Source organism: Chelonoidis abingdonii, chromosome 4 (genome assembly GCF_003597395.2).
Source record: "Chelonoidis abingdonii isolate Lonesome George chromosome 4, CheloAbing_2.0, whole genome shotgun sequence".
Classification (NCBI taxonomy): domain Eukaryota; kingdom Metazoa; phylum Chordata; order Testudines; family Testudinidae; genus Chelonoidis; species Chelonoidis abingdonii.
Window position 1 is genome coordinate 81,685,641 of NC_133772.1, and position 26,072 is coordinate 81,711,712.

General features: G+C 41.3%; 1 protein-coding gene across 28 annotated transcripts in view; it reads left to right on the plus strand.

Annotated features, from left to right (window-relative positions):
* The window catches only part of GPHN (gephyrin), a 648,985-nt gene that overhangs the window by 319,040 nt on the left and 303,873 nt on the right, over nucleotides 1-26,072 (plus strand). For 26 of the 28 annotated variants that reach the window (XM_075065364.1, XM_075065351.1, XM_075065350.1 and 23 more), the window contains one exon: nucleotides 7,617-7,709. The exons of the other annotated variants lie outside the window; for them this stretch is intronic. In XM_075065364.1, coding sequence (XP_074921465.1) covers nucleotides 7,617-7,709 — 93 coding nt within the window. The remainder of the gene's footprint in view (nucleotides 1-7,616; nucleotides 7,710-26,072) is intronic. 28 annotated transcript variants of the gene reach the window in all.

Here is a 26,072-nt window from a genome sequence, read left to right on the forward strand (position 1 = left end):
GGGATTTCTTCAGCCACTTCTCTTTTGCGGGATACCATAGCTTTCCAAGAGCTAATGCAGAGAATGGCTGCTACTTTGAAGCTACTTGCCTTCACTGAGGAGGTAACAGCCCACCCAATTTTTGACATCTTGGGTAATCAATCTTCAGGTAGAATATCATTACCATTCATGGGTGACTTCTACAACATAAAAGATCAATCTGGGCAAATCCTTCTTCAGTCCAACCTGATCTAAAAAAGTGGACAAACTGTATCAAGAAGAGTTTTGATATTTTCATACACACCCATCATCTAGTTCTTCAGTAGCCAAATGCAAGTTACTGGGCTTGATGCAGAGGAAACTGGGTAAAATCTATAGTCTATATTATACAAGAGGTCAGATTAGATGACCTACTGATCCCTTCTGCCCTTAAAATCTGTGAATCTATTAATGTAAATATAGGTGTGAAAGCAGGTTGGTGACTTATAATCAGGAAGAAGAGGAGCAAAGAATGTAGGAAGATATCTTTGCATTGGTGAAATCAGCAACTTGGACATGAGAAAATTCTACCACAGATGAGTTGCAAAATCCTAAGTAACCAATATAAAACTGAAATCAGTTCAGCTCTGTACAGTGAATGGATAGGAACCCCAGCAAGTCATTTCAGGTTATGAAGGGAGCAAAGTGAATTGTTATCTGATGGCTAAGCACAAAGAAAATTATGTAAAAAAGCCAGAAAGCATGACTAATGAACATGTGCCAATTAAATATTAAACTGATCTATATCATGCATATATACATCAAGAGCCTTTGGAATAGGGAGTTCTCTCAAAAAGCAGAATACATTTAGCAGTGATGGTCACAGGAGTTCCGTATGCCATTGATCAAAACTGAGCTGTAGAAAAGTATCAACAGTTTCTTAAAATGCCATTGAAAAAAGAGGAAAAAAAATGTACTCTAGATGTAGGAAAAATCAAAGAAATCAAGCAGTATGTTCAAAAGGAGTAAGAGGTGAGGTGGAAATAAAATGGAATGGTAGACCTTAGACACACAACGTAGCTACTGAAGTGGAGGAAGCAGCCCTAAGAAATGGACTAATAAAATTATACACCAGTTCTGAGCTGAAGCGTAAAAGGACAACTGGGTGGATGCTTTATTTCTGTGTAGCACAAAAATATAGCAACAATTAGTGATTCAAGCACTTCAGTGAAGTACTAAACAGGTCAGAAGCACAATTGTGATTTGATTTTCTGGAGTGAAAATTAGTCTAGAGGAATTAAACATAAACCACATTTCTCTTTGCCTGACCCTTTCACCACAGAAGCAGGGGAGAGATGAGTATTAAAAATAGATTTGTTATTCATAATTTTTACAAAGGACAAAGATTTTTATTGGATTCATTTTTCTACATGTGCTGCAGTTTTTGAATGTAATAGTCATTTTTACAATTATGTTTCCAGAGCAAGATCCTTCCACTAATATGAAAAATCATAATTGCATTGACTTCTAAGGAACAACATTGATTTACATAATATGTGAATTTACCCACTCAATTTTAGTTTGTATGGAACATCTGAATTATAAACAAAGTCAAACAACATAAATGAAAGATGTACAAATATTTTTCCAAGGAGTCTTGTTTGTTTGAGGTTTATAACATTTTTTTTATAGCACCACTAAAAAGTTCTACCAAATACCGTGTTCCTGACCTGGAGGGACTATAGTCTGAAAACACAGCAGGTACAATTCTATGCAGGGCAGGCAAAAAGGAGTCTGTAAGTCTCTTTGTCTCTCCTGCCCTTAGTTGCACTGCAGATTGAGAATCTTGTTTTCAGGTGATTACAACTTTTGAAAAATATTATTGGGGGGGGGCTATAATTTTAAATTGGAAATACTATTCTGAATAATTTTTAGAGATTTCTAGAATGGATTTCTTGTTTTTCTGACTCTCTAAGGTCTCAGCAGTGGGCTTGGTACTAAAGGAGCCTAGGTTTACAGCCAGAGGGATGTTAAAAGTAGTACCAGTAAAATCACCAGTTTAGGGGGAAGGGTTAAAGTGCTTCTTGGATGAGAATTTCCAGTTCTCAGTGTTCCAGGATTAGCTGGCTAAACCCTAGTGTTCTGTGAGTGTATAAAGACAGCTGCAGCGGCACAAGAGCCAGCAAACAGAGCTATAAACAGGGGGGTTTGAGTGGGAGTTTGTAAGGGGAGTTTGGGGGGAAGACTGAGGGCTGGTCTACACTACGGGGAAAAATCGATCTTAGATACACAACTTCAGCTACGTGAATAACATTGCTGAAGTCGAATATCTAAGATCAGATTAGTCACCCATCCTCACCGTGCGGGATCGATGTCCGCCGCTCCCCCTGTCGATTCCGGAACTCCGTTGGGGTTGGTGGAGTTCCGGAATCGATATAAGCGCTCTCGGGGATCGATATATCGCATCTAGATGAGATGCGATATATCGGTCCCCGAGCAATCGATTGTAACCCGCTGATATGGCTGGTAGTGTAGACGTAGCCTAAGAGGCAGGCAGAGGAACAGACAGGCTAGTGAAAGAAGTGTGTGGTGTTCTGGCAGTGTTTTGGTGCTCGTTCTGGTTTTGTTTTGTTGTGGGTGGTGGTGGTGTGCTTTGGTTTGTGTTTCTCGGATTTACAGGATTTAGGTGGGAAGTAAGAAAGGATACAGCGTGGGTAGGAGAATGGACATAAGGAGGAAGGGTAGTGTATATACCAGGATAATAGGTGAGAATGTGCTAATAAAGTTTTTGGATGACACAAGGCTGGGAGGTATTGCCAATACAGAGAAGGACCAGGATGACCCTTGTAAACTGGAGTAATAGTAATAGGATGAAATTTAATTGTGAAAAGTGCAAGGTCATGCANTCTTTAGTTCCCTGTGTCTTACCACCATGGCTGCTGTTGTCCTTTTGGCTTTGGAATCAGTCCAGTGGACCCAGAAAGTAAGCTGCATGGGCTTTTCAGAGGGAGAACTAACCACAGCAGTTATCCCTTGGATGTGACTGATACGCCTCCTGCATGGTAGTGCCCTCTAACGTCAGCCCACTTTGCTTTGAAAAGGAATTGGAAGAGTGGCCCCAGGGGGTTCCGTGTTTGTGTCTTGTTTAAGAAGGATGAATTCAAACTCGAACAGGTACAGAGAAGGGCTACTAGGATGATCCAAGGAATGGAAAACCTGTCTTATGAAAGGAGACTCAAAGAGCTTGGCTTGTTTAGCCTAACCAAAAGAAGGCTGGGGAGATATGATTGCTCTCTATAAATATATCAGAGGAATAAATATCAGGGAGAGTGAGAAATTATTTAAGCTCAGTACCAATGTGGACACAAGAACAAATGGATATAAACTGGCCATCAGGAAGTTTAGACTTGAAGTTAGACGAAGGTTTCTAACCCTGAGAGGAGTGAAGTTCTGGAACAGCCTTCCAAGGGCAGCAGTGGGGACAAAAGACATATCGGGCTTCAAGACTAATCTTGGTAAGTTTATGGAGTGGATGGTATGATGGGATAGCCTAATTTTGGCAATTAATCTTTGTCTATTAGCAGTAAATATGCCAAATGGCCTGTGATGGGATGTTAGATGGGGGTGGGATCTAAGTTACTACAGAGAATTCTTACCAGGGTGTCTGGCTGGGGAGTCTTGCCCACATGCTCAGAGTTTAGCTGATCACCATATCTGAGGTCAGGAGGAATTTTCCTCCAGGGCAGATTGGCAGAGGCCCTGGAGTTTTTTTGCCTTCCTCTGCAGCGTGGGGCACGGGTCACTTACTGGAGGATTCTCTGCACCTTGAAGTCTTGAAACCACGATTTGAGGACTTCAGTAGCTCAGACATATGTTAGGGGGTTGATACAGGAGTGGGTGGGTGAGATTCTGTTGCCTGCTTTGTGCAGGAGGTCAGACCAGACAATGATAATGGTCCCTTCTGACCTTAAAGTCTAGGATTCTATGAAGTGTTTTTACTGTAATTTGGATGAACACATAATTACAACCTGTTATCATTTCTCTCAGTATTTTGGAAATGAGAAAATAAATACATTTAATATCAACGTAGGATAAATTTCCTTGTGGTTTTAAAGATCTGTGTGGTCCAATTAAAGCTTCTAAAGTAGAATGAAATTCTGGTTTATTGCCTGATATAAAGGAACTGATTTTTCTTTAGTGTAGGCAGTAGTTAAGAATTATAACTGTACCTCAGCATATTTATGGAACAGCTATAGTATCTAGTTACTTACTGTTTAGTTTATATAAAGGACAGCTTTTAAAAAAATATTTATCTTTGGTTATATTGTATGATGTCACATGAAATGTATTATTTTCTTTTTTAGCAATGCCTTAAAATGTGGTCAGTGGCTATGCCTACACTTGGAACTGGAGGTGTGATTCTCAGCTTGAATAGAGATACACACACTAGATCTCATTGAGCTAACAGGCTAAAAATAGAAGTGTAATCACTATATCAGTGGGCAGTGGTGAATGGTAGTATGGGCTAGCCACCTTGATTACAAACCTACCTAGATCCTGTGGGTACATACTTGGGTGGCCAACTAGTGCTGCTGCTCACCTCTGTATATGCTGCCGTGAGTATACTATTATTTTTAGCACCCTTGCTGTCATTGGGGTAGCATATGTTTACTTAAACTGAGAATCATATCCCCAGCTCCAAGTATAGACATAGCTAATGTGTCACTGAACGATGGCAAAACTGAAGCACATGAAATATGTATTCTATATAGCTGATTGTAGTTGACAGGTTTTCTTTTGTCTAAATAAGATGATGAAATGGAGATGCTGTGTTAAGAAAACTAATATAAACTCCTCTTCCTCCTATTCTGATAGTGACAGATTTTGCTCATGATAGACTTTTTTTTGAAAATGTGCAGTACAAAACTTTGCAAAAAAAAAACATTACTCCACTGAAGTCCTGTTGAGTCATCATATGACTTAATACTATTGAAAGTAATTGAGACAAATACTGTTGCTAGGTGATAAAGAAGCTCTGACAAAATGTCATCTATTTTTTAAAATCCAAATTGTTCCTATCTGTTTTGTTGATGAACATCTTAGATTATTAAAATTTAAGGAATCACTATTGATTTTCTGGGCTTTTTTTTTCTTCGAGGGGGGAGAAGAGACGAACGACATTTCACTCAGTTTGGAAGATCAAATTTCGTAACTGCCCAGTTATGTGCTGCTCCATGTGTGACATGTTATGCACATTATTTAATGTTCTGATATGGAAATAATTTGCATATAACTATAAACTTCTGCTTAAAAAAAGATCAGTCTGTCTAACCAACAGTGCAGATGGCTCCAGCATGAAAAACAGAATTCATAGGAGCGATTCTGGACTCCATGATAGTGATGTCTTATCTATCTTCAGAAAGATTTCAAGCCATTCTGGATCTAGACTCCAGAACATCAATTAGAGTGTGCCACAGACTGCTAGGCCACATGGCATCGTGCACCTCCATGACTCAGCATGCCAAACCTCATATGTGCTGCATGGAAGGGTGGTTGAAGGCTGTATATCCGCCAAGTAGACATCAACTGGAAATGCTAGTTCATACTCCACCATTTATATTATCATTAAAGTGTGGCTAGACCCCACAAAAGTTTGCAGTAGATTCCATTCTCCTACACACACTTCCATCTAAGACTGGAGATGAATGTCATTTGAATGCAAATACAGGGGTTATGGACTGCTCAAGAGGAAAAGCTTCACATAAAGATCCTGGATTTAAAAGCCATTTATTAAACATGCTCAGTTTTCCTCCCAGCCATCAAGGGTCTTACTATACAAGTCATGATGAATAACACTACGATCGTGTCTCATATAAATAATCAGGATGGCGCAAAATCCACTCCACTATGTCAAGAGGCTGTATGACTTTGGAACTTCTGCATCCACCATGAGGGCAACTGAGGGAAGTTCATCTACCAGGAATACAGAACATACTGGTAGATGACTTTGGCAGAAAAATTGTAGATGACCACAAGTGGTCCATATATGACAATAATTCTGTAAACTATATTCCTCAAGTGGAGTCTCCTGACCATAGACCTGTTTGCTAACAGAGAAAACTAGAAGTGTCTTCACTTCTGCTTCAGAAAGGGTCAGAGCCATCTGTTTTCAATGCATTCCTGATTGCATGGTCCTTAGGCCTTCTGTTACACATATCCCCTGATTCTGTTAATACCCAGGATTCTCAGAAAGCTCAAGCAGGAATCTGACAAAATGATCATGATAGCCCCAGCCTCTCAATATTACTATTAGAGCTGACTGAACTTTTCCAGTCAGCTCTAATAGTAATATTGTATTTGGGTTTCCAGTATTACAGGGAAAGGTTCAAATGAAACTATTTTCATTTAATTGGGGGAAAAGAAGTTTCATGAAAAAATTACCATAGGATTTGTAAAATCCTTTTTTAATAAAGTTATATTAAACATATATCTGGGGCTTAAGCTAAATTGATGGTATTCTTTCAAAACATTATGGTTTGTTTCATGACCATCAATACTCTTTTAGCCTTTTTCAAAGTCAAGACAGTATTCACATCTAATGTCATGTTTCAAGTCATCACCTTATCTGTCGCCATCAGTCACAAAAAACAGTTCTTCCTTTCCCCATATAACGTTATAGAAAAATGACAATGCATTCACCTTTTTCTGAAGAATCAAGTCCAACTGCTAGGGTAGGGATATCTGACTAAATGAAATGCTAGTCTGAATAGTTTCTAGATACTATGATGATGGGCATATTAGACATACTGAAGATAAATAGATGCATAATGTTATGGGGGGAGATATTTTGCTGCTTCTTGCATAGAAGTCTGATGTGATTACTGTAGCAGCATCTGGATTTATTACTAAGTACTGGCCCCCTAGTCCAACATACTGGGTCCTTGAAAGTGCTGATATGTAGTAGGGAGCAGAGAAAAGGTGAGCGAGAAGCAGTGATCACCTTTTTGCTGCTGTTTTAGGCATACAGCATTCACTTAATTTGTATTCTTGAATCTTTCCACTGAGAAACTTACAGCAGTGTTGCTCTGATAATCATCAGGCCATTCCAGTTGAAATTAGAGCATGGAAACCACATTCACAACGAGAAATAGTATATTGACATATGCTGGGGAATTTAGGCACAGATCCTCAAAGGTATCTAGATTCCTAACTTCTATTGAATCAATGGACGTTAAGAGCCTATAAATACCTTTGAGATCTATGTATGTATTCAGACCTATGTTGAAATATGTGTGTGTAGTTCAGTATTGTAATGAAAAGTTATTAAAGTGTTACAATTTAAAAAAATTATTTTTGTTTGGGACTCAGGGGAAGAATTCTCAATTTTCATTGAGAATCAATATCAATTTTCATTTCCAAAACACATTGGTATTGGTGCCCAAATTACTCTGTCATATATTGGTCATAAACTCAAAAAGCGAGAGAGAGAAAAGTATCCGTATAAATTGTCATGTGGAACGTCTTAAAAATTCTCTTCATTGAATATATGAAGCTGAGTTTAATTATTGGTACTTGAAGATTTTTAAGTCTTACGCATTTTTCAGATTTCTGTATTAACATTATATGCCAAATCTGACAGTGCTGATATTCTCTTTCAGGAGACACTGATAGACTGGTGTGATGAAAAGGAACTTAACTTGATTTTGACAACTGGAGGAACAGGGTTTGCACCACGAGATGTAACTCCAGAGGTAAGATATCCTGGATGCACAACAGTCTGCCCTTTAGCACATAAACTTCCTGACTTCTAGAAGTTTCCTTCATTGACCTGATTGTGCAGTATCTCTGAATGACACTATGCCTGCTCCGCTGTGTTGAGAAGGGAGAGGTGGAAGGAGTCTGCACTAGGTAAAAAGCTGGCACCGTTTCCTTCTCTCCTGGAGCAAGTGGGGAATCAGGAACTATACTATGACATTCACTATGTGGTTTCTCTTCTACTCCCAGGAGAGTGCAACTACATACTGGCTCTTGCTTGGGGCTTATGGTAAAACCACAATCTACTCCAGTGTTTTGAATCATACAATATAATTCCCAGACAGATATGGAGATTAACATAGAGTTAGGATTGAGAATATAGTTCAGTAATTTAAATGGAAAAACATTACAGAGAAGTGATAATTGTCTCCAGACCAAGCATTACAAACCCAAGAAATTCAGAGTTAAGGCTACATTTAAAAGACATCCAAATATGTTAAGGTAAGAAAGTCACAGTAAAGGCAACAAAAAAAACCTTTAACTCTGCATTCTAGTGACACCATGCAATAACTATATGATTATGATTAAGGTATTTTAGTGTTAGAGTTAAATTAACCTGATATTTTTAATCACTGGTGGCTGGAGGCAGGGGGAAGAGGTTGCACTTTTTCCCTTCATGGTGTCACTAGAGAACAGAGTTAAGGTTGCTTAAGTGCCTTAAATATGTAATTCTGTAATTTAGCATGTTTGGATTTCTTTTAAGTGATAACTTAACTCTGAATTTCCTGGGTTTGTAACACTTGATTTTGGATTGATTATAACATCTCCATAATGCTTTTTACTCTTAAATAGATGTTGAGTACTCTCAACCTCAACTCCATCTTAACATAGTTGTTTGTCTGGAAATTTCCTTTTTTTTTTTTTTTTTTAGGTAAAGGTCATTAAAAATGTCAGAAAACTAAACAAGAAACCCAAAGAAAATGTTATGTGATATTTCTGAAGATTCAAAGATATGTAGTGTCAACTTAAATATATTCTTAAAACTTTTAAGGCAGATTCCCTGGGACATGAGAGCATTGCAAAGCAACAAGAGCGTGCTGGCCAGTTACACCTGCTTTGCATTGTCAGAGCACCACAAAGTAGCCAAAATGTACAGGTGAATCTGGCCATCATTTTGCAATTGACTTATCGGTTTAGAGGACTGTATTACAGATAACAACTCTTTGTGAAAGGATGGGCAGGGGAGATCCCAATTCCAGGTTCTGATATTGCTGAACTTTAAGGGCTTAACTTCTGCTCCTGCCTAGTTCCCTAGGCAATACTACTTCGGTGCACAGTGGAGTAGACGCAGCAGAGTCACATGGAGCCTTTCAAGCAATGTCGCCCCCAATGAGTTATGGAACCTCAAAGGGCAGTGGCAGTTGTGCCAAGTAATCTACCAATGAAAACTCTTCACACAAATGTGCAGTCTCCCTCATACCACAGAGTCATTAAAGCCAAAAGAATTATTACATTTAAATTAGTTATAGAATGGCTATGACGATTAATTGAGTTACACTGAGGCCACAATGGCCCTTTATCGGAGATGTTGAACTGACTGTCCCTGATCCTATATAATCATGACAGCTAGATACAAAAATCATTAACAATTTAGAATGATTGCAACCTAATTTCTTCTAATATAACTTATTCACAGGATTTCATTTGATTATAACTATATGGAAAGTTTTAAATGCCTGCATTATTGTTATTAAAAATCATTTGGGAAAAAATCAATAAGGATAAACAAAAAGTACTCCATTTAGGAAGGAACAATCAATTGCACACATACAAAATGGGAAATGACTGCCTAGGAAGGAGTACTGCAGAAGGGGATCTGGGGATCATAATGGATCACAAGGTAAATATGAGTCAACAGGGTAAGACAGTTGCAAATAAAAGCAAACATTCTGGGATGTATTAACAGGAGTGTTGTAAGTAAGAGACAAGAAGTAATTCTTCTGCTGTACTCTGTGTTGATTAGGCCTCAATTTGAGTATTGTGTCCAGTTCTGGGTGCCACATATCAGGAAAGATATGGAGAAACTGAAGAAAGTCCAGAAAAGTGCAACAAAAATGTTTAAAGATCTAGAAAACATGACCCAGGAGGGAAGATCAAAAAATTAGAGTTGCTTAATCTGGAGACAAGAAGATTGAGAGGGGACATGATAACAGTATTCAAATACATAAATGGTTGTTACAAGGAGGAGGGAGAAAAATTGTTCTCCTTAACTTCTGAGGATAGGACAAGAAGCAATGGACTTGAATTGCAGCAAGGGCAGTTTAGGCTGGGCATTAGGAAAAACTAACTAATATCAGAATGGTTAAGCACTGGAATAAGTTGTCATGGGGGGGTTGTGGAATCTCCATCACTGGAGATTTTTAAGAGCAAGTTAGATATACCTCTATCAGGAATGGTCTAGATAATACTTAGTCCTGCCCATGAGTGCAAGGTATGGACTCGGTGACCTCTGGAGGTCCCTTTCTTTCCTATGATTCCGTGAGTCTATGAAAAAAGAAAAGACTGCTTTACATTTCTCAAAGGGCCCAGTTCTTAATTAATTTTAACTCAAACTAACATTTATTTACTCCATGCATCTGAAGAAGTGAGGTTTTTTTACCCATGAAAGCTTATGCCCAAATAAATCTGTTAGTCTTTAAGGTGCCACCGGACTCCTTGTTGTTTTAGTGGATACAAACTAACATGGCTACCCCCTGATACTTAACATTTACTTATAAATTCTTAAAAAATTATATACTCAAAGAGAAAGAGCTGTAAATTTGGGAAGGATACATTGTATTTTTCATATATAACAAAAAGGCTGAATCCCTACTTTAATTGCAAAATGAAACTGCCTTAACTATGAAATTGTGGCCATCACCTCCATAACATTGTCATTTCTAAGGGTTAATTTTAGCAAATGTTGAAGGGAAAAAACCCTGTCTGTTGGCATTTAAGTGATATCAGCATGTTTAAAAAAAAGAGTACTTAGCCCCAGAATGAATTATTTTCCTTTGAAAATAACTGGAAGGCAAATGCTTAATAGAAAAACCAGTTGTTAAGATGTATTTAATTTTGTAAATAAATCTCAACTAAATTAAAATAATTTTACTAGAATATTGGAGTTATTAAAAATAAAAGTTTGTGACATAGGAAATTCATAATTAAGGTTCACAAACAACCTTTACTGTGACATTGTATCCCACCTATGGTCCACATATTTTTTGGAGCGGTATCTTAATCACATCAGGTCATTGCAATTATCAGAGGTAACCCAATCAATATATATTTTGAAGGATGAAGATTGTGCTCATTGCCTTATAAGGAATAATGGCTATGAGACAGTAATTATGGACTGCATATGGAGAGATCAGAGGTTAGATGTTTCTTACTAGTACTGGGTGGTTAAATTTGAAGCAGTCTGTCTTTGTAGGTGATCCTGAATGGTGATGGTGTGGGTGGTAGTTCCTTATGTACAGCCTGGTAGTTGATGATATTTCCAATATGAACTAGAGCCAAAAGCCAGGAATTGCATTGCTGAGATAATCATATAACTCTGGTTGTTGATATCTTTATTGTGGTCACTGGGATACTAGGGTTTGAGTGCATGTTAGAAATGTGGTGTGAAATTGTTATTTGGCTTTATGGTGGCTTGGTGTCAGGTAATGGTTGAGAGTTAAGGTTATTTGTGGAACCTCAGTTTTACATTTCCAGCCTTGTAATCCTTTTTTTCTAGAACTGCAAGATAGTAATGTTTTTATTTAATTGATATGCAGATAGAATCTTAACAGAAAGTTAATGATATTTTGCCTTAGACTTTTTAGAAATTATTTTAAAACATTGATGTAATAATTTGTTGTAGGTTATTATAGTTCATTCCGATATAAAAACATATTTTGCTTATGGCAATCAAATAACTTAAGGTTAAAAGTGCTAGTATAGACAGATCCTCTATGTACTCCCCCCACCTCCATGTACCTTCTTTGTCATACACTATCTTGCAAAATACACCTAAAATAGCAAATATACATGTTCCTGCTTACCTTAAAAAAAAAAAAAAAAAAAAAAGACAAAATTTTCCTGCCTCTCTCGAAAATTTCTCACTCGCTGTAGCCAACCATTCCACTCTCTGTGAATGTCCGTCTTGTGATTGATCCACAGGCTACCCTTATATATCGCAGCTGGTCACATGACTGTCACTTGGCCCTTAGGGAGCAACAGTTAACCAGATCTCCCAACAAAGTACATCCCTCCTCATGCCTGCCCTTAAAAGGCCCAAGCCTGCAAACATGGTCACTTTGCCGCAAATGATCACTACCTTAAAGGGCACAGACAATCCTGTTACAAAGAGTAATCCTAATGCGTACAGTACCCTGTTATAGCCCATCAGTAATTATCAGTACTGGTAGACAGTTTTCAATCAATATGAATAGATTTTTATCCAAGCCAATTTTCTGGGTTTTTTTAATTAAATTCAATTAGGAGTATGAGATACTGATCAAAAATTTTATACATACTGTATCAAAAATCCAAATATGATATGTATACTGTGTTCCTTTAGTCCACCAATTTTGTAATTCTTTTTAAAAAATTGTAATGCAAGATTTTTTTATGGGGAACTGATAGTGACTCCTATATTTAGGTTACCTAATACTTTTCATGATAAAGAATTCTTGCCAATGCCTTTTGCTCCATTCTTTGCAGCAAACCTTTGCTATTTGGTATTTCTTCAGGCTAAAGAAGTGCCTTTTCTTTGTCCTGTGAAACTCCAGTCAGATTTAGCTAAATTGTAAAGCTTAAAAATCACAATTTCCCTTCTCTTATTTATGTTCCTCAGGAGAATTTTGGCAGCATTCCAGAATCACTGAACATCTAAAAAACTTTGCCCTGCTGCCATCAGAGCAGCAGCAGACACTGCACTGGGGACACCTATGAGCTCCAAAGCAACTGTAGCAGGATATGGGATGAGGGAGGGAGGTTCTGCCTCAGTTCCATTTACTGAAATGACATTGACTAGAGAGTGGCAGGACTCTGAGGAAGAGGGAAAATGAATATGTAGAGACAATACTCTTGAAGAACTCCAGTTATTGGTAAACAATCTTTCTTCTTCAAGATGGGCTCACATATTCTTGCTGCTGGGAATTTAGCAAGCAATAAAACCCCGGGAAGGCAAGCGGAAAGCTTGCAGTTAAACAGCAATTGTAAAACTGCCCTCCCAAACTGAATATCTGACTGAGAGGCCACACTGAGAGATTAATGCTATAGAAAGGTGTGCATATGACTCCAAGTAGCTTCTCTACAGATTTCCAGACATGGACAAGTCTGAATATGACAAATAAACAAGGATGCAGTAAGTAAGAATACTGAGGTGATTTTACCTCTGTATACAGCATTGATGAGACAGATACTGGAATACCATGTAGAGTTGTGGTGTCCATGTTTTTAAAAGGATGTTGAAAATTTGGAGAGGGTGCAGAAGAAAGGCACAAAAATGATTCCAAGGCTGGAGAAAATAACTTTTAAAGTCAAACTTAAAAGCTCAATCTGTTTAATTTAGCCAAAAAAAGATTGAGAAGTGACTTGGGTATAGTGTATTAATACCTCCACAGAGAGAAACTACTGGGTACTAAAGTGTTTTTTAATCTAGCGGAGAATGATACAACACGAATCAGTAGCTAAAAAGTGAAGCCATACAAATTCAGATTAACAGTGAAGGTGATTAATCACCAGAATAAACTGCCAACTGGACTGGTGGAATCTCCATCTCTTGGTGTCTTTATATCATAACTGGATGCCTTTCAGGAAGATATGCTCTAACCAAACAGAAATAATTGGGATCAATGAAGAAATAACTGGGTGAAATTTACTGGCCTGTGACATACAAGACAGACTAGATGATATAATGGTCCTTTCTGGTCTTAAACTCATATGAATCTATTAATCAAAATCTATGAGGTCAGTTGCAGTAAATCCACAGGGGCAATTTTTAACTGCATCCTGACTTTTGGATAGCCAGTGAAATTGTTTGAGGATGAGAAGTTGATATGGTCACAAATCTTTTCTCTTTGGATATGTGAGAAAGCTGGTAATACCTGCACAGGATGTGATGATGAAAATATCTTTCAAATCTTTAATCTGTTCTGTGAACCTGTTAATATGAGGAGGTTGAAAGATACAGAATACCAGATTCTGAATATTTATAGTACCGTTTTTTGCCTAGGTTAGAATCCTCAACCAGTCCGGTTGCTTATTTTATTTTTGCCCCTTTGATAAACAGTTTTGTTTGCTTTACCACAGCTTTCCCTGGTACATTAAAAAGCAAGCTAATAATTTACACCTCTTTCTTCCCATTGTATCTAAGATATTCTCAATCCTCTGCTCAAATTAGAAAAAAACTACAAAGATTTGAATGTTTCATGTACATTGAAAGATAAAAGCATGAGAGATCCTATTTTTCTGGCCTATAATAGATTTAATTTGACTTCTATGAATAAGATTTTTATTCCATGGTAACACCAGAAAATGGAAGTGGGAAGAAGACTCTGCATATCCCATAAGTAGTTAATTGGTCATTTCCAGGCTAATACTGAAAGAGTAATGTGGTTATAGTTGACTTATTTCTACACCAAAGGAAAAAGAATGGTTCCCCTGCTACCTGTGTTATTGCTGTTGTTGGCTTAATTGACAATCATGAGTTAATATATGCAGTGTTGTTGTAGCCATGTCAGTCCCAGGATATTAGAGAAACAAGGTGAGAGAGGCAATATCTTTTATTGGACCAACTTCCGTTAGTGAGAAAGACAAGCTTTCAGGTTTACACAGAGCTCTTCTTCAGGTCTGGGAAGGGAAGAAGGGAAGCAGCTGGCAAGGTTGTTAGTGTGTTAAAATATACAACCCGCTATAACAACAGGGGCGGCTCTAGACATTTTGCCGCCCCAAGCACGGAGGGTCCGCTGGTCCCGCGGCTTCGGCGGACCTTCCACAGGGGTGCCTGCTGGAGGTCCTCTTAAGCCACTGGACCAGCGGATCCTCCGCAGGCACGCCTGCGGGAGGTCCATCGAAGCCGCGGGACCAGCAGACCCTCCGCAGGCAAGCCACCGAAGGCACCCTGCCTGCCGCCCTAGCAGCGACCAGCAGAGTGCCCCCAGTGGCTTGCCACCCCAGGCACGCGCTTGGAGCACTGTTACCTGGAGCCGCCCCTGTATAACAACAATCTGTAACTCACTAACAAATGCTCCAAACTGCTTCCACCACCCCTTTCCTTTCCTCCCTCTGACTGGAGGGATATGAATCCACCACTTCACCTTGAAAAATGGCTCTTGAAAAATGTGTTAACTCAGTGTTTCCCAACTGGTATAACGTGGCACACTGGTGTGCCATCAGGCTTGAACAGATGTGCTGTGGAATTTTTTGAAAAACTACATATGAGAACAAAAAAACCTTCCCTTGTATTTTAATTAGTGTTAGAGCCAGATCCCATTCTGTACTTTTACTCTCTGGGACGAGGCCCCTTTCAAACATTATGCAAGTATCACATTCCATTCCCCAAAGATAGGCAGAGTAAGAAAAATACTGCTTGAAAACCTATTAGCGTTTGATGTAAGGATGCTTTGTATTTTCACATGTGATGTTGACAATTTGTGTTTTAATGGTTATAAAATTTTAACTTTTTGATTCTCAGCAAGTGTCCATGTGCCTCCCCATATTTCTGCCTTCCATTTAGCAGCAAGTTTTTCAAATGGGGGTATGACCCAGAAGGGGGTGCGCCCTACAGTTTGAAAAGCATCACCTACTGCCAGGACCCAGCAGATCAGAAGCTGGTGAGAACTGCCCGGCCCACCTGACCCCCTGGCTCTCTATGCTGTGGGAACCAGGGCGCTGGCTTGCTTTTCTGCAGCCCTTCCTGCCCTGGTCCCTGAGCCGAGCTGGGCTACCTCTGTATGGCTGGCGTTCCCCAGGCAGGGCAGGGAGCACAGCTTCAAACTATCCCTGACACGCTCTTGCCTCTCTCCAGAAGGAGCCTTGCTCTGGCTGGCGCCGCCCATGGTGCCCAACTGCCATGAGATGCTCCCCAAGGCACTCACTCAGTGCTGCCCTAGCATTCTTGTCTCTGCTGCTGCTCCACAGAATGTAGTGATCACTATTAGTACCAAAATGCAATGCTGAAAATTCTGAAGTCTCTCTATATGGAAATAAATACATATATGATTCTTGTGTATAAGTACTGAGCTTATTGCTAATAATCCATCAAATAGTCAGGAGGTGCTAGTATCTTTCAGTCATTATTGATCTGCCTGGGATTTGAACTAGCAATTTAGCAGTGAAAAGCCATGTAGCCCACTACCAATCTCTTGAACCATCCAATAGTCTGGCCTTAGGAATATTTTTTCTTTTTATAACATGAATAGTGTTTAAAGTTCCTGTCTCCAAAATTTGTGAATACATCTTTGGAATGAAAGGTTTAAAACCTGAGAAAAAGAATGTATTTAGAAAAATTACCCATGCTGTTGACTGGAAAAAGATTAGGCACTATTAGCATAATAAGATGCCAGCAATTAATATGTATAGGACTTGGCAGAAATGTATATACACAAGCTTCCAAGGTCATCTGACTCGTGCAATCCCATCTTCAAGTGATAGTTTTTGCAGAGAGAGGAAAAATGAATGCATGGAGGGACTATTACTATAGCTACTATGCAAAATCAAGAAATGTGGAGAAAACAACTACTTAAAAATGGAAATGACACCCTTCAATGCAATGGGAAATGGATACTTTTACATATTGTGATAGACCCAGGCCAGCTGGGTACAGCAGAATAAGAGAAGGCAGATATACTGGCCACTGGATTAACAGTTTTCTGTTCCCTGACTGACCAGAGCAGGGGCTGCTCCAGGCTCGTGAGAACACCTGATTCTAATTAAAGCCCCACTGATACTATAAAAAGGGCTCACTCCAGTCAGGCAGAGAGCCAGGGGAGAGGAAGTGCGGCTGAAGGGCTGGTTAATGAAGACACCCTCAAACTATCGGTAAGGGCGCTCTAAGGTAAGGGTGAAGAAGAGAGAAGCAGGAGAGCTGTGGGGAAGTGGCCCAGGGAAATGTAGCAACTCTGGCAGTGAAAGGTTGGCTGCCAACAGATGCTATCATTAGGGTCCCTGGGCTGGAATCCGGAGTAGAGGGCAGGTCCTGGTTCCCCCCCAACCCACCACTACAGGAGCATCTCCTGGGAGGGGAAGTCAGGCCCCTGTCAGGACAGGAGGCTAAACTGTTCTGAAATAAGCCCCCAGGAACAACAGAGACTGTGGGAGTTCTCTCCCCAACCTCCTTGCTGACCTATGATGAAAAGGGCTCACTAGACTGTAACCCTGGCCCTAGAGAGAGAAGGGCTACGTGGAGGATCACAGTGAGCCACTGAGGCTAGTGTAAACCGCCTAGAAGCGCAGGACCCAAGGGGGCAAGGTCAGAGCTCTGCCACAATATGGATATATGTTGATACTTTCATTATATAACGTTCATAGCTATGTCATGAATAAATGAAAAACATAAAACTCAGTTCACTGTGCACTTCAGAGTTATGTTAATGATTGCCTTTTGCTGAAATATCAAGGACAAAAGGGGGACTCTAAGTGAGTTTCTTTGTTTATGCACAAAGAGATTGTGTGCCTGCAGGAAAACACAGTGCTGGATGTACACTGCAAATTTTGTGTACTGCAGAGGTCAGTGTCAGTTGTCAGGCTAAAATCTCCACATAACTCTGAATGTTTAGGGATTAGAATATAAATAATTGATTTGGGGGGAGGATGTGGGAGTAAAACCCTGCATAAAAACTTGCACATTATAGAAAAAGGGATAGGATCTTGCATTGTTCACGTATACAATGTGTAGGTTAGCCCAGGATTTAATGGGCTTGTTGAAACAGTCAGCCCTTGCAGTGCAAAGCACTGGTGATTAGCCACATTCTGTAAGTGGTGACCCTGTTTTGGAATTAGGGAGATTAAAATATTGAGCTTGATTTTTCACTGCTTTACACCTTGTGCAGCCTCTTGCAGGAATGCAAAGCGGTGTAAAATGCTACTATTTTATTTGGTTGTGTCTCACTCCCTCTTTGCAATCGCATAGCACAGGTGTAAACGACTACACAAGATGCAGTTCAATGGAGAACCAGGGTTATTCTGCTTGTATTTGTTTCTTAACTGAAAGCCTGAAATTCCGAGATATTTATAGTGTTTATTTTGAGGTATTCACATATATGAATAAAAGAAGAACTAAAATGGCCACTGTTGTCTGGAAGCAGTCATTTCGGGTAAGTTTTGCCTCCGTTCATACTTACTTGCTATCTGAGGCTATCCTGGTATTTGTGCCATAAGAGTGCACTGTGCTTCTGAATCCTGACAGTGCCTTCTAGAGCATCAAAACTAGTGGATGTTCTATTGTCCAGGAGAGTTTGAATCAAACTGCTGGGCTACAGGGTCTTGCTGCCAGGGGTTCTTTCTTTTGCTGCAATCAGATGTGGAGGGGGACATATTCAAGGTGACCAGATGCCCCATTTTTAAAGGGACAGTCCCGTATTTAAGCTGTCCTGCAGGTGTCTCGTGTCCCATTTTTTTCATCTTTCCCCCTACTTCTGTCCCTGCCAGCAGGTATATGGGATCTTGGGGAGCAATTACCACACAGGTGGGATGCAAAATAAACTTTATTAAGAAAATGCAAAAAACAGGGAAAATTCAATAGTGAGGGGTATGGGTTTGTTAAGGTAGACAATTGGGGAGGGTTTCTTTTAGCAAATTGTATGGGGTTTAGGGGGTTTCAAAAGTGGGGTACAATACAGTGGGGTACAATACAGTTGGTAACCCAATTAACACTGAAGTATAAATGTAACAGGTAGCTAACAATTTCTATATAAAGGGTGTGTCACAGCAGCATATAGCCAACTAACAGTTTATGGGAAAATGTGGTAAGTAAAACTCTAGGTAAAAATGTGTCACAGGTGGTATAGAATGTAGAAAATGTGAGGTGTGTTAGAGAGAAAAAGGGGTTTATGCAGACTTCAGTAATAACAATTTGAGGTTTGGGGGTAATAGGAGAGTGTGGAGGAAGGGATTAAAAAGGAGAGAGAGATTCTAGAGAGCTTCAGGAGACAGGATGTTTAGAGGACATGCAGGACTTGCAGGTTTAATCACTCAGAAGACTAGGCAGAGCTTTAAATAGCAGAGAGCGGGAGATTTAAACTTCAGGAGACAGAGGGCAGGCAGGCTGCAGGTTTAAACAGCAGAGAGACTGAGGGGTATGGGGTGACTGGAGAGCTCGCTGGGGGGGGGAGGGGGGCAGCAGGAAGACAGACTTAATCCACAACTATACAGAACACAGCATGTAACAAATCTGAATATCTATGACAAATACAAATTAACTTAACCAAGACTACACAAATGGGTAGCAAGTAACAGAAACACTAATATGCAAGCATTCGCAATTTCTTAAACCTAACTTACAGAACACAATACAAACAATTCTCTAAACCTAAACTTAACTGCACAGCTATGCTGGTGCTGGTTAAGTCTGGGTGCTGGGGAAAGAGAGAGAGCAGCTAAGATAATAAAATATAAAGTATAGAGAATTCACAGAATTTCACAGAGGGATTCTTTACCAGGCCCCAAAGGAAGCAGCAGAGGTAAAAGCAGCAAAAAATCATCAGAGGCTGGGTACAGTCTCAATAATCAGGAGATCTCTCAGGCAGCAAATTCGTTCTTCGTAGGGGGGGTTCAAAAAAACGGGGTATGCTCAAAATAATAAAACGGAGAGCGAGAAAGGACCCCCAGAACCCCTGGCTGATCAGACCAGGCAGCAATGCAGGAACCTTTCTGAGGGTCTGATCAGAAAATGTCTGGTTTTAAGGGCAAACTTAGGCAGTCTCCCACCAGTACTTTCTGATTGGCTCAGAGGCAGGGAAGAGAAAAAGAAAATATAAAAGCAGGTGAGCACAGAGACATGTCTAGGCAGAGTCCTGTGCAATAGTAGGTGACTCAGAAGCACATGAGGCCTATGACTCATGCCCAGGACCTAAAAAACACAATAGGCCTTGCAACTGGACATTGTCCACCCTACACCGAGCCCAGGTTTAACAAGGTGATAACAGGACTAACCCTTTGAACAGGGCAGTGGTCCCACTTAGCACAATTGGCCATCCCTTTGAGAAGGGCAATGGCTCTGCTAAACAACTTTAAGGGACCCTCCCTTTGAGAAGGGCAGTGGCCCTGCTAAACAACTTAACAGCCAGGGAGGGGAGGCCACAGGAGAACAAAAACAAAAATGGAGTATGGGGACATCTGTAAGAGACAAAATGGAATAGGGGGATAACTGTAACAGACAACTCCCAGTACTGGTGGGTCCTGCTGCTGGCTGGATCCCAGCTCATCAGCCACTTGCCCACCAGTGGTGAGTTGGGGGGTCCAGTGGGCAACGATGGGGATGGGTGTGCAAGGCTGATGGTGGGGCAAAGATGCAGTACGTGGGGCCAACTGCTTCTGCGGCTGGTCTGTCAGTGCAGACTCTGCTGCATGCCAGCTCTTGGCCAGCATGGCCCTGCCCCTCAGTCCCGTTTCTGCCTGGCACTGGCTGCGCGCTTTGAGTTGCAGTGGTTGGTAAGTGCAGGCAGGCACCAGGCAGCAGCCAGTTGTTTTGCCTCTGCTGCCCATCCATCAGCTTTTTACATGCTCCCCCTTTCCCTGTCCTCTCTCTGCTTTGCCCCTTCCAGCACCGCTGTTCCTCCATATTCCCCCCCTCCCCTAGTGGGGCGTGCCCCACTCTCAGCGCTGTGCGGAGAACCAGCCCCTGGTCGGTGCACTCAGCTCATCAACAGCCTGGCCGGCAGGCTCCTTCCTTCCCCCACTGCCTCTGGTTGGGCTGACACCCCAGGAAAGCCCAGGGGGCACTGGCCAGGAGGTACCAACCCTTGAATGTGCCAAAGCTCCACACAGCACTGGCACGGGGAAGCCTCTCTGGCCTTCAGCTAAGCTATGGAATGGTGTGGATGGGGAAGCGATTTCCAGCCTGTTCATGCCCCAATCCTGCAGACTCCACAGTAACCCCCCAGGCAGGGGTTTAGCACCTTTTTCACCCGGCCCCCTGCCCTGGGTCCTGCCCCCAGGGATCATGGAATTGCTCCATTCCCTAGGCACCCTCCCCTGCTGAGCCACGCTGAAGCCCTGCAGTCAGGTTCCCTGGGCCCTAGTGCACAATGCATTCTTAGGGCTTAACCCTTTCCTACCCATGCTGTAGCCAGGGGACAGAGGTGTCTGGGTTATATCGGTGGCCAGCAGCAGTCTGAACCTCTGCAAAGACATGGGCCAGGTCATCCCTTCACCCCGTCCTCCTTCCCTGTGACTGGAAGCAGCTCCTGTCCCTTCCCTCCCACACAGTGCTGAAAGGCTGCTGCTGGCCACATTTTGGGGTGAATCCTGGCATGAATCTGGGAAGAACATGATCCTGCATGCCCCCACCTCATGTGTTACCTCAGGAAGATGCAGTTCCAGCTACCAGGAGAGGTGGGTCCATCCCAGGGGCCCAGCTAGGCATGGGGGGCAGAGAGCACCCAGCAGGGAGGGTTGGGTTGGTCGGTCATCCCCTGTGAGAGAGGTGTACAGGAGTGTGCATGTGTGTGACCTCTCCTCGTGTGAACCCTAAAACCTTAAAGATAAGATATTTAAAAAGAATCCAACTATGCAGTATTTCTTTTTAACAAGGGCTCAATAAACTTGATGTTAATTTGAACATTTGTACTGCGTAGTTCTGATGGATTGCCGTTGAATTCACTTGAATACAAGTAATTTTACCAGGTGTCCGGTATTCAGCATAAGGAAATATGGTCACCCTAGATGTTGGTGCTTCAGAGAGCAATACCAGCTACTGTGGACAGCACTGGAGGTATTTTACCTAGTATGCTCTACCTGGTATATTGTGCAGCCTCAGCATGATATATATAGTCATTAGCTAGGACATTGTAAACAGTAATGGATGAAATTAAAAGAAAATGTGATTGCGTATCAGGAAACCTTTTCTGTTAGTCTGTGAATAGTCTCCCATGGGAAATGTTAGAAACCTCTTTATTTTGCTCTTTTTACAACTGGATTAGAGAAAGCACTGAAAACTATGTTATAGAGAACAATATGTACTGGCAAAGCGAATGGACAAGAATTTTCCTTCTCTAGTTTCTATGATTGTGAATAACATTATTTGTTACTCTGTGTATTCAAGTACAATCTATTTTCCAATCTGTTTACTCTTCACTTACTATTCTCTTATTTTAGTACCAAGTACAATACATGCAAAGTAATCCATCTATTTCATTTTTCTATATATTGACTTTAAAAGCTCTTTGATAGGATTCCTACAGTTAAATGGAGAAGGGGAAGAACAAGATGTTTACCACAAAGAGCATATTGCTGGACTTTTCATCTTGAATGGATCTTTTGGATCTTTGTTCTTAACATCATTGTGGATAGTTCAGTCAAAACATCTGCTCATTGCACAGCAGTCCAAAGACGTGAACAAGATATTACATCGTGTTAAGAAAAACACAGAGAATAATACTAAAAAACTTGCTAAGTAATTAAATGTCACCCTTGTACTGTGTTCAGTTCTCGTCACATCTTCTCAAAAAGGATACAACAGAAATAGAAACAGTCTAGAGAAAGGAAGCAAAAAAGAGGAGAGACATAGAAGACTTCCATATGAGGGAAGATTAAAAAGATAAGGACTAGGAGGCAAAAGTTTACTTGAAAGTTAAACAAAATACAGAAGTGAAACATTTTGAACCAAACCCATTACAAAATGTCTCCTCGGTTGTGTATTTTGTTGTTGTTTTGGGCCTTGAGGAGAATTCCAGCATCAGACTGTTGTTTGCTCATGTAATCCTTCCCTTTGCCCCATCAGAACTCTTTTCCCACCATAGTGAGGAGAGGGACTAGGCAGGGAACAGACAGTAGTTTGCTTCTATTTGTGTTTAAGGAAATATTAGCATCTCAGCTGTAGGTCATTAATCGCCCTGCCTTTATTAATCCCTATAAATATTATGCTAAAATAATTCATGTGTTAAAATGTTTCCTGCTAATTAGGCACTTGTGGTTGTGCTCACAGGGACTGTTCTTTCCTTCTCAAATTGTGAATCTCTTGTTGATAGTGGGCAAGAAAATAAATATTTTATAAAACCATCAGACCATTTGTGCCTATTATTAAATCTTGTGATCTGACTGATAGCTTCTGTCTGTTTTCCATCAAATCCTAACTCTGTCCCATATATTTAGTAATATGATTATTTAAGCATGATATATATAATCCTAAATTACTCTTTTTATTATTATATTATCCACATTTCAAACCTCTTTCCATTTCTTACATTTCATTGTTTAACCCTGTTCAGTTGCTTCATATATGAAAGTTCATTTATTGTTTCCTGAGAGTCATTTGTTCTAGCTCATTCCCGCTGAAGTCTTATGTAGAATCTCCCCCTTAAAGAAAAGATGCTAGCTATTGTGTTTGTGATGCAATGCAACTAACTCTGGCCACATCTCTTCATAATATCACATGAGCTGCCGAAGCTGTCAGCAGATAGTCTGAGTATCTTCTTTTACTGTACAATATTAACGGCCACTCTGGTCCACTGATTACAACAAACTATAATTGACTAGTTTTTGTCCCTTACTTATCATATCATATATTGCTGGTTACTCTTGGTTCCTTTCTTAGGGCTAAATTTTCCTCTGCACTTTTCCAAACCCAAGTAACAGTGCTTGATATTGGGGAGTTGTTTTGGGGAGGATAAGAAAGACATTCCACTTCTATGGCCAGTAGACTCTGATCCAGCTGCTACAGCCTGTTACTGTCTTACCATGCTCACAAACCCTGCTGCACAAAGATGCACAGCAAATCCCTGTGGATGCTGGCTTTGTGATTTTTTCTGAGTTTTGCAAATCTTGGCTCAGCACCACACAATACAACTAGTGCATCTTTCTCCTGTATCTGAACTTCTCTGTAGTTTGGGGAAGAGATAAAGATTGCCCCCTTATTGCATTATATTACCTATCCAAAATGGAGTGTAGGTATTTTTCAATCTTGCTGTATAAAATTGATGCATAGGTGGCTGACTACATGTTAAAAAAAATACTTTGCTTTGTATTAGAAGCAGTTGAACTGGAATTTACAATGACCAGGATAAAACAATGGATATAATACTTGGCCAGAAGAGAGATTATAAAGTAGAAAGCCAGCGAAGCCATGACACTAGGGAAAGAGTGCTCACTTAATAAAAGGAGATGAAAGCTGACAGGAGAAAAGACCCTAATTCAGTTAGTGAGAATGGAATGCAAGCTGGAAGTCAAGCAAAGGCAACAATTATATTTCAAGAATTGAGGTTAGGAGCCTTCAAGAAAGCACCAAATCTGCTTAGGGTCTGGTAATGGAGGTTAGGACGCTTGGAGAAGTCCTGGACTACAGGACTATGGGATGTGGAGGACAGACATTGGGAACCAGGGAGAGAGCCTTACTCCATCGTTGTGAAGGAGTTTGGAAACTTTGGAGGTGAGTGCAAGTTTGATAGCTGGAAATAGAGTCCTGATACCATCAGAGGTTGAAAGAAGGAGAGTGCTTATTCTGTGATTCGGATTGAAGTTGAAGGAGAGGACTCTGGTTCAGTTAGTAGGATGGAGATTGAGAGCAGAAGATGATTTGGCTAATAGAAGGAAGGATAGAAGAAATAATGCAGAGTGACACAGACAACTTCAAGGAGGATGGAATTCCAATGAATGGCATCCATTGGGGTCTTTTCAGAGGCTTTTTGTCCATTCCTTTGAATTTACTGCCTCTGACATGACCCAGAAAATTGGGGTACAATGCAGATCTTATCTAAGTAGGGACTCTGGAACCAGTGAAGGGTGAATTTTATATGTTCTTTGAGTGCTTTCTCATGTCCATTCCACATTAGGGGTGTGTGCTCACCACATGCACCAGTGCCAGAAGTTTTTCCCTCAACAGTATCCATAGGGGAGTGGCTCTGGCATCCTCTGGTGTCCTCTCCTCCACAGCAAAGTGGTGAGAGTCCTGACAGACAATACGGCCTTGATGTTCTACATCAACAGGCAAGGAGGAGCACACTCATTGGCTCTCTGCCAAGAGGCTCTTCGTCTCTGGGACTTCTGCATCTGAAAGCTGGTCACATCTCCAGCATCAGGAATGCCCTAGCAGATCACCTCAGCAGGAACTTCTCCTCTCACCACGAGTGGTTGCTCCAGCCGGAAGTGGCCTGCGTGATCTTCCAGAGATGGGGAACTCCCCAAGTAGATCTATTTGCCACCAGGCGAAACAAAGTGCCATCAGTTTTGCTCCCAGCAGGGCCTGAGCAAGGGCTCCCTCTCCAATGCCTTCCTTGTGTCATGGGCCAAGGGTCTGATGTACACGATCCCTCTGGTCAGCTGGGTCCTAGTAAAGATCAAGACGGACAAGGCACAGGTTATCGTGATTACCCCTGCATTGCCTCATCAGCACAGGTTTGGCATGCTCACAAACATGGCGTTGGCCCCTCCTTGGCCCCTTCTCTACCATCCAGATCTGCTGTCACAGGATCCTACACCTCAACCTCGAGTCTCTACACCTCTTGGTGTGGATGCTTGGTAGTTGAATCTGGAGGAGCATACCTGCTCAGAGGAGGTCCAGCAGGTCCTCTTCGGAAGTAGGAAGCCATCCACGAGACTAATTTACCAGGACAAGGTTTTCCCACTGGGTGCCAGAGCGTGGCATTTCTCCCTCGTGTTCTTCAGTGCAGTCCATCTTGGACTACTTGTTGCAGCTCAGGACCCAGGGTCTGGCACATTCTTGCATCAGAGTGCACCTTGCAGCCATCTCTGTGTTCCATTAGCCAATCCAAGGTCAGACGGTCTTTTCTCATGACATGACTGTCAGGTTCCTGAGGGTCCTCAAGAGGCTTTACCCACAGGTACGGGCCCCTGTCCCACAGTGGGACCTTAACCTGGTCCTCTAAAGGCTCACCGGCCTGCCTTTTTAGCCGCTGGGCTCCTGCTCCCTTTCCTACTTGTCCTGGAAGGTCACTTTCCTAGTGGTGGTGATGTCGATGAGACAAGTCTCAGAGATTAAGGCCTTGATCTTGAAGCCACTTTACACAGTGTTTTGTAAGGACAAAGTCCAGCTGTGGCCCCACCCAGCCTTCCTGCCAAAGGTGGTGTCTTCCTTCCACACGAGTCAGGACATATTCCTGCCAGTATTCTGTCCCACGTCGCACAAGACTGCCGAGGAAAGGCATCTGCATGTGCTGGAT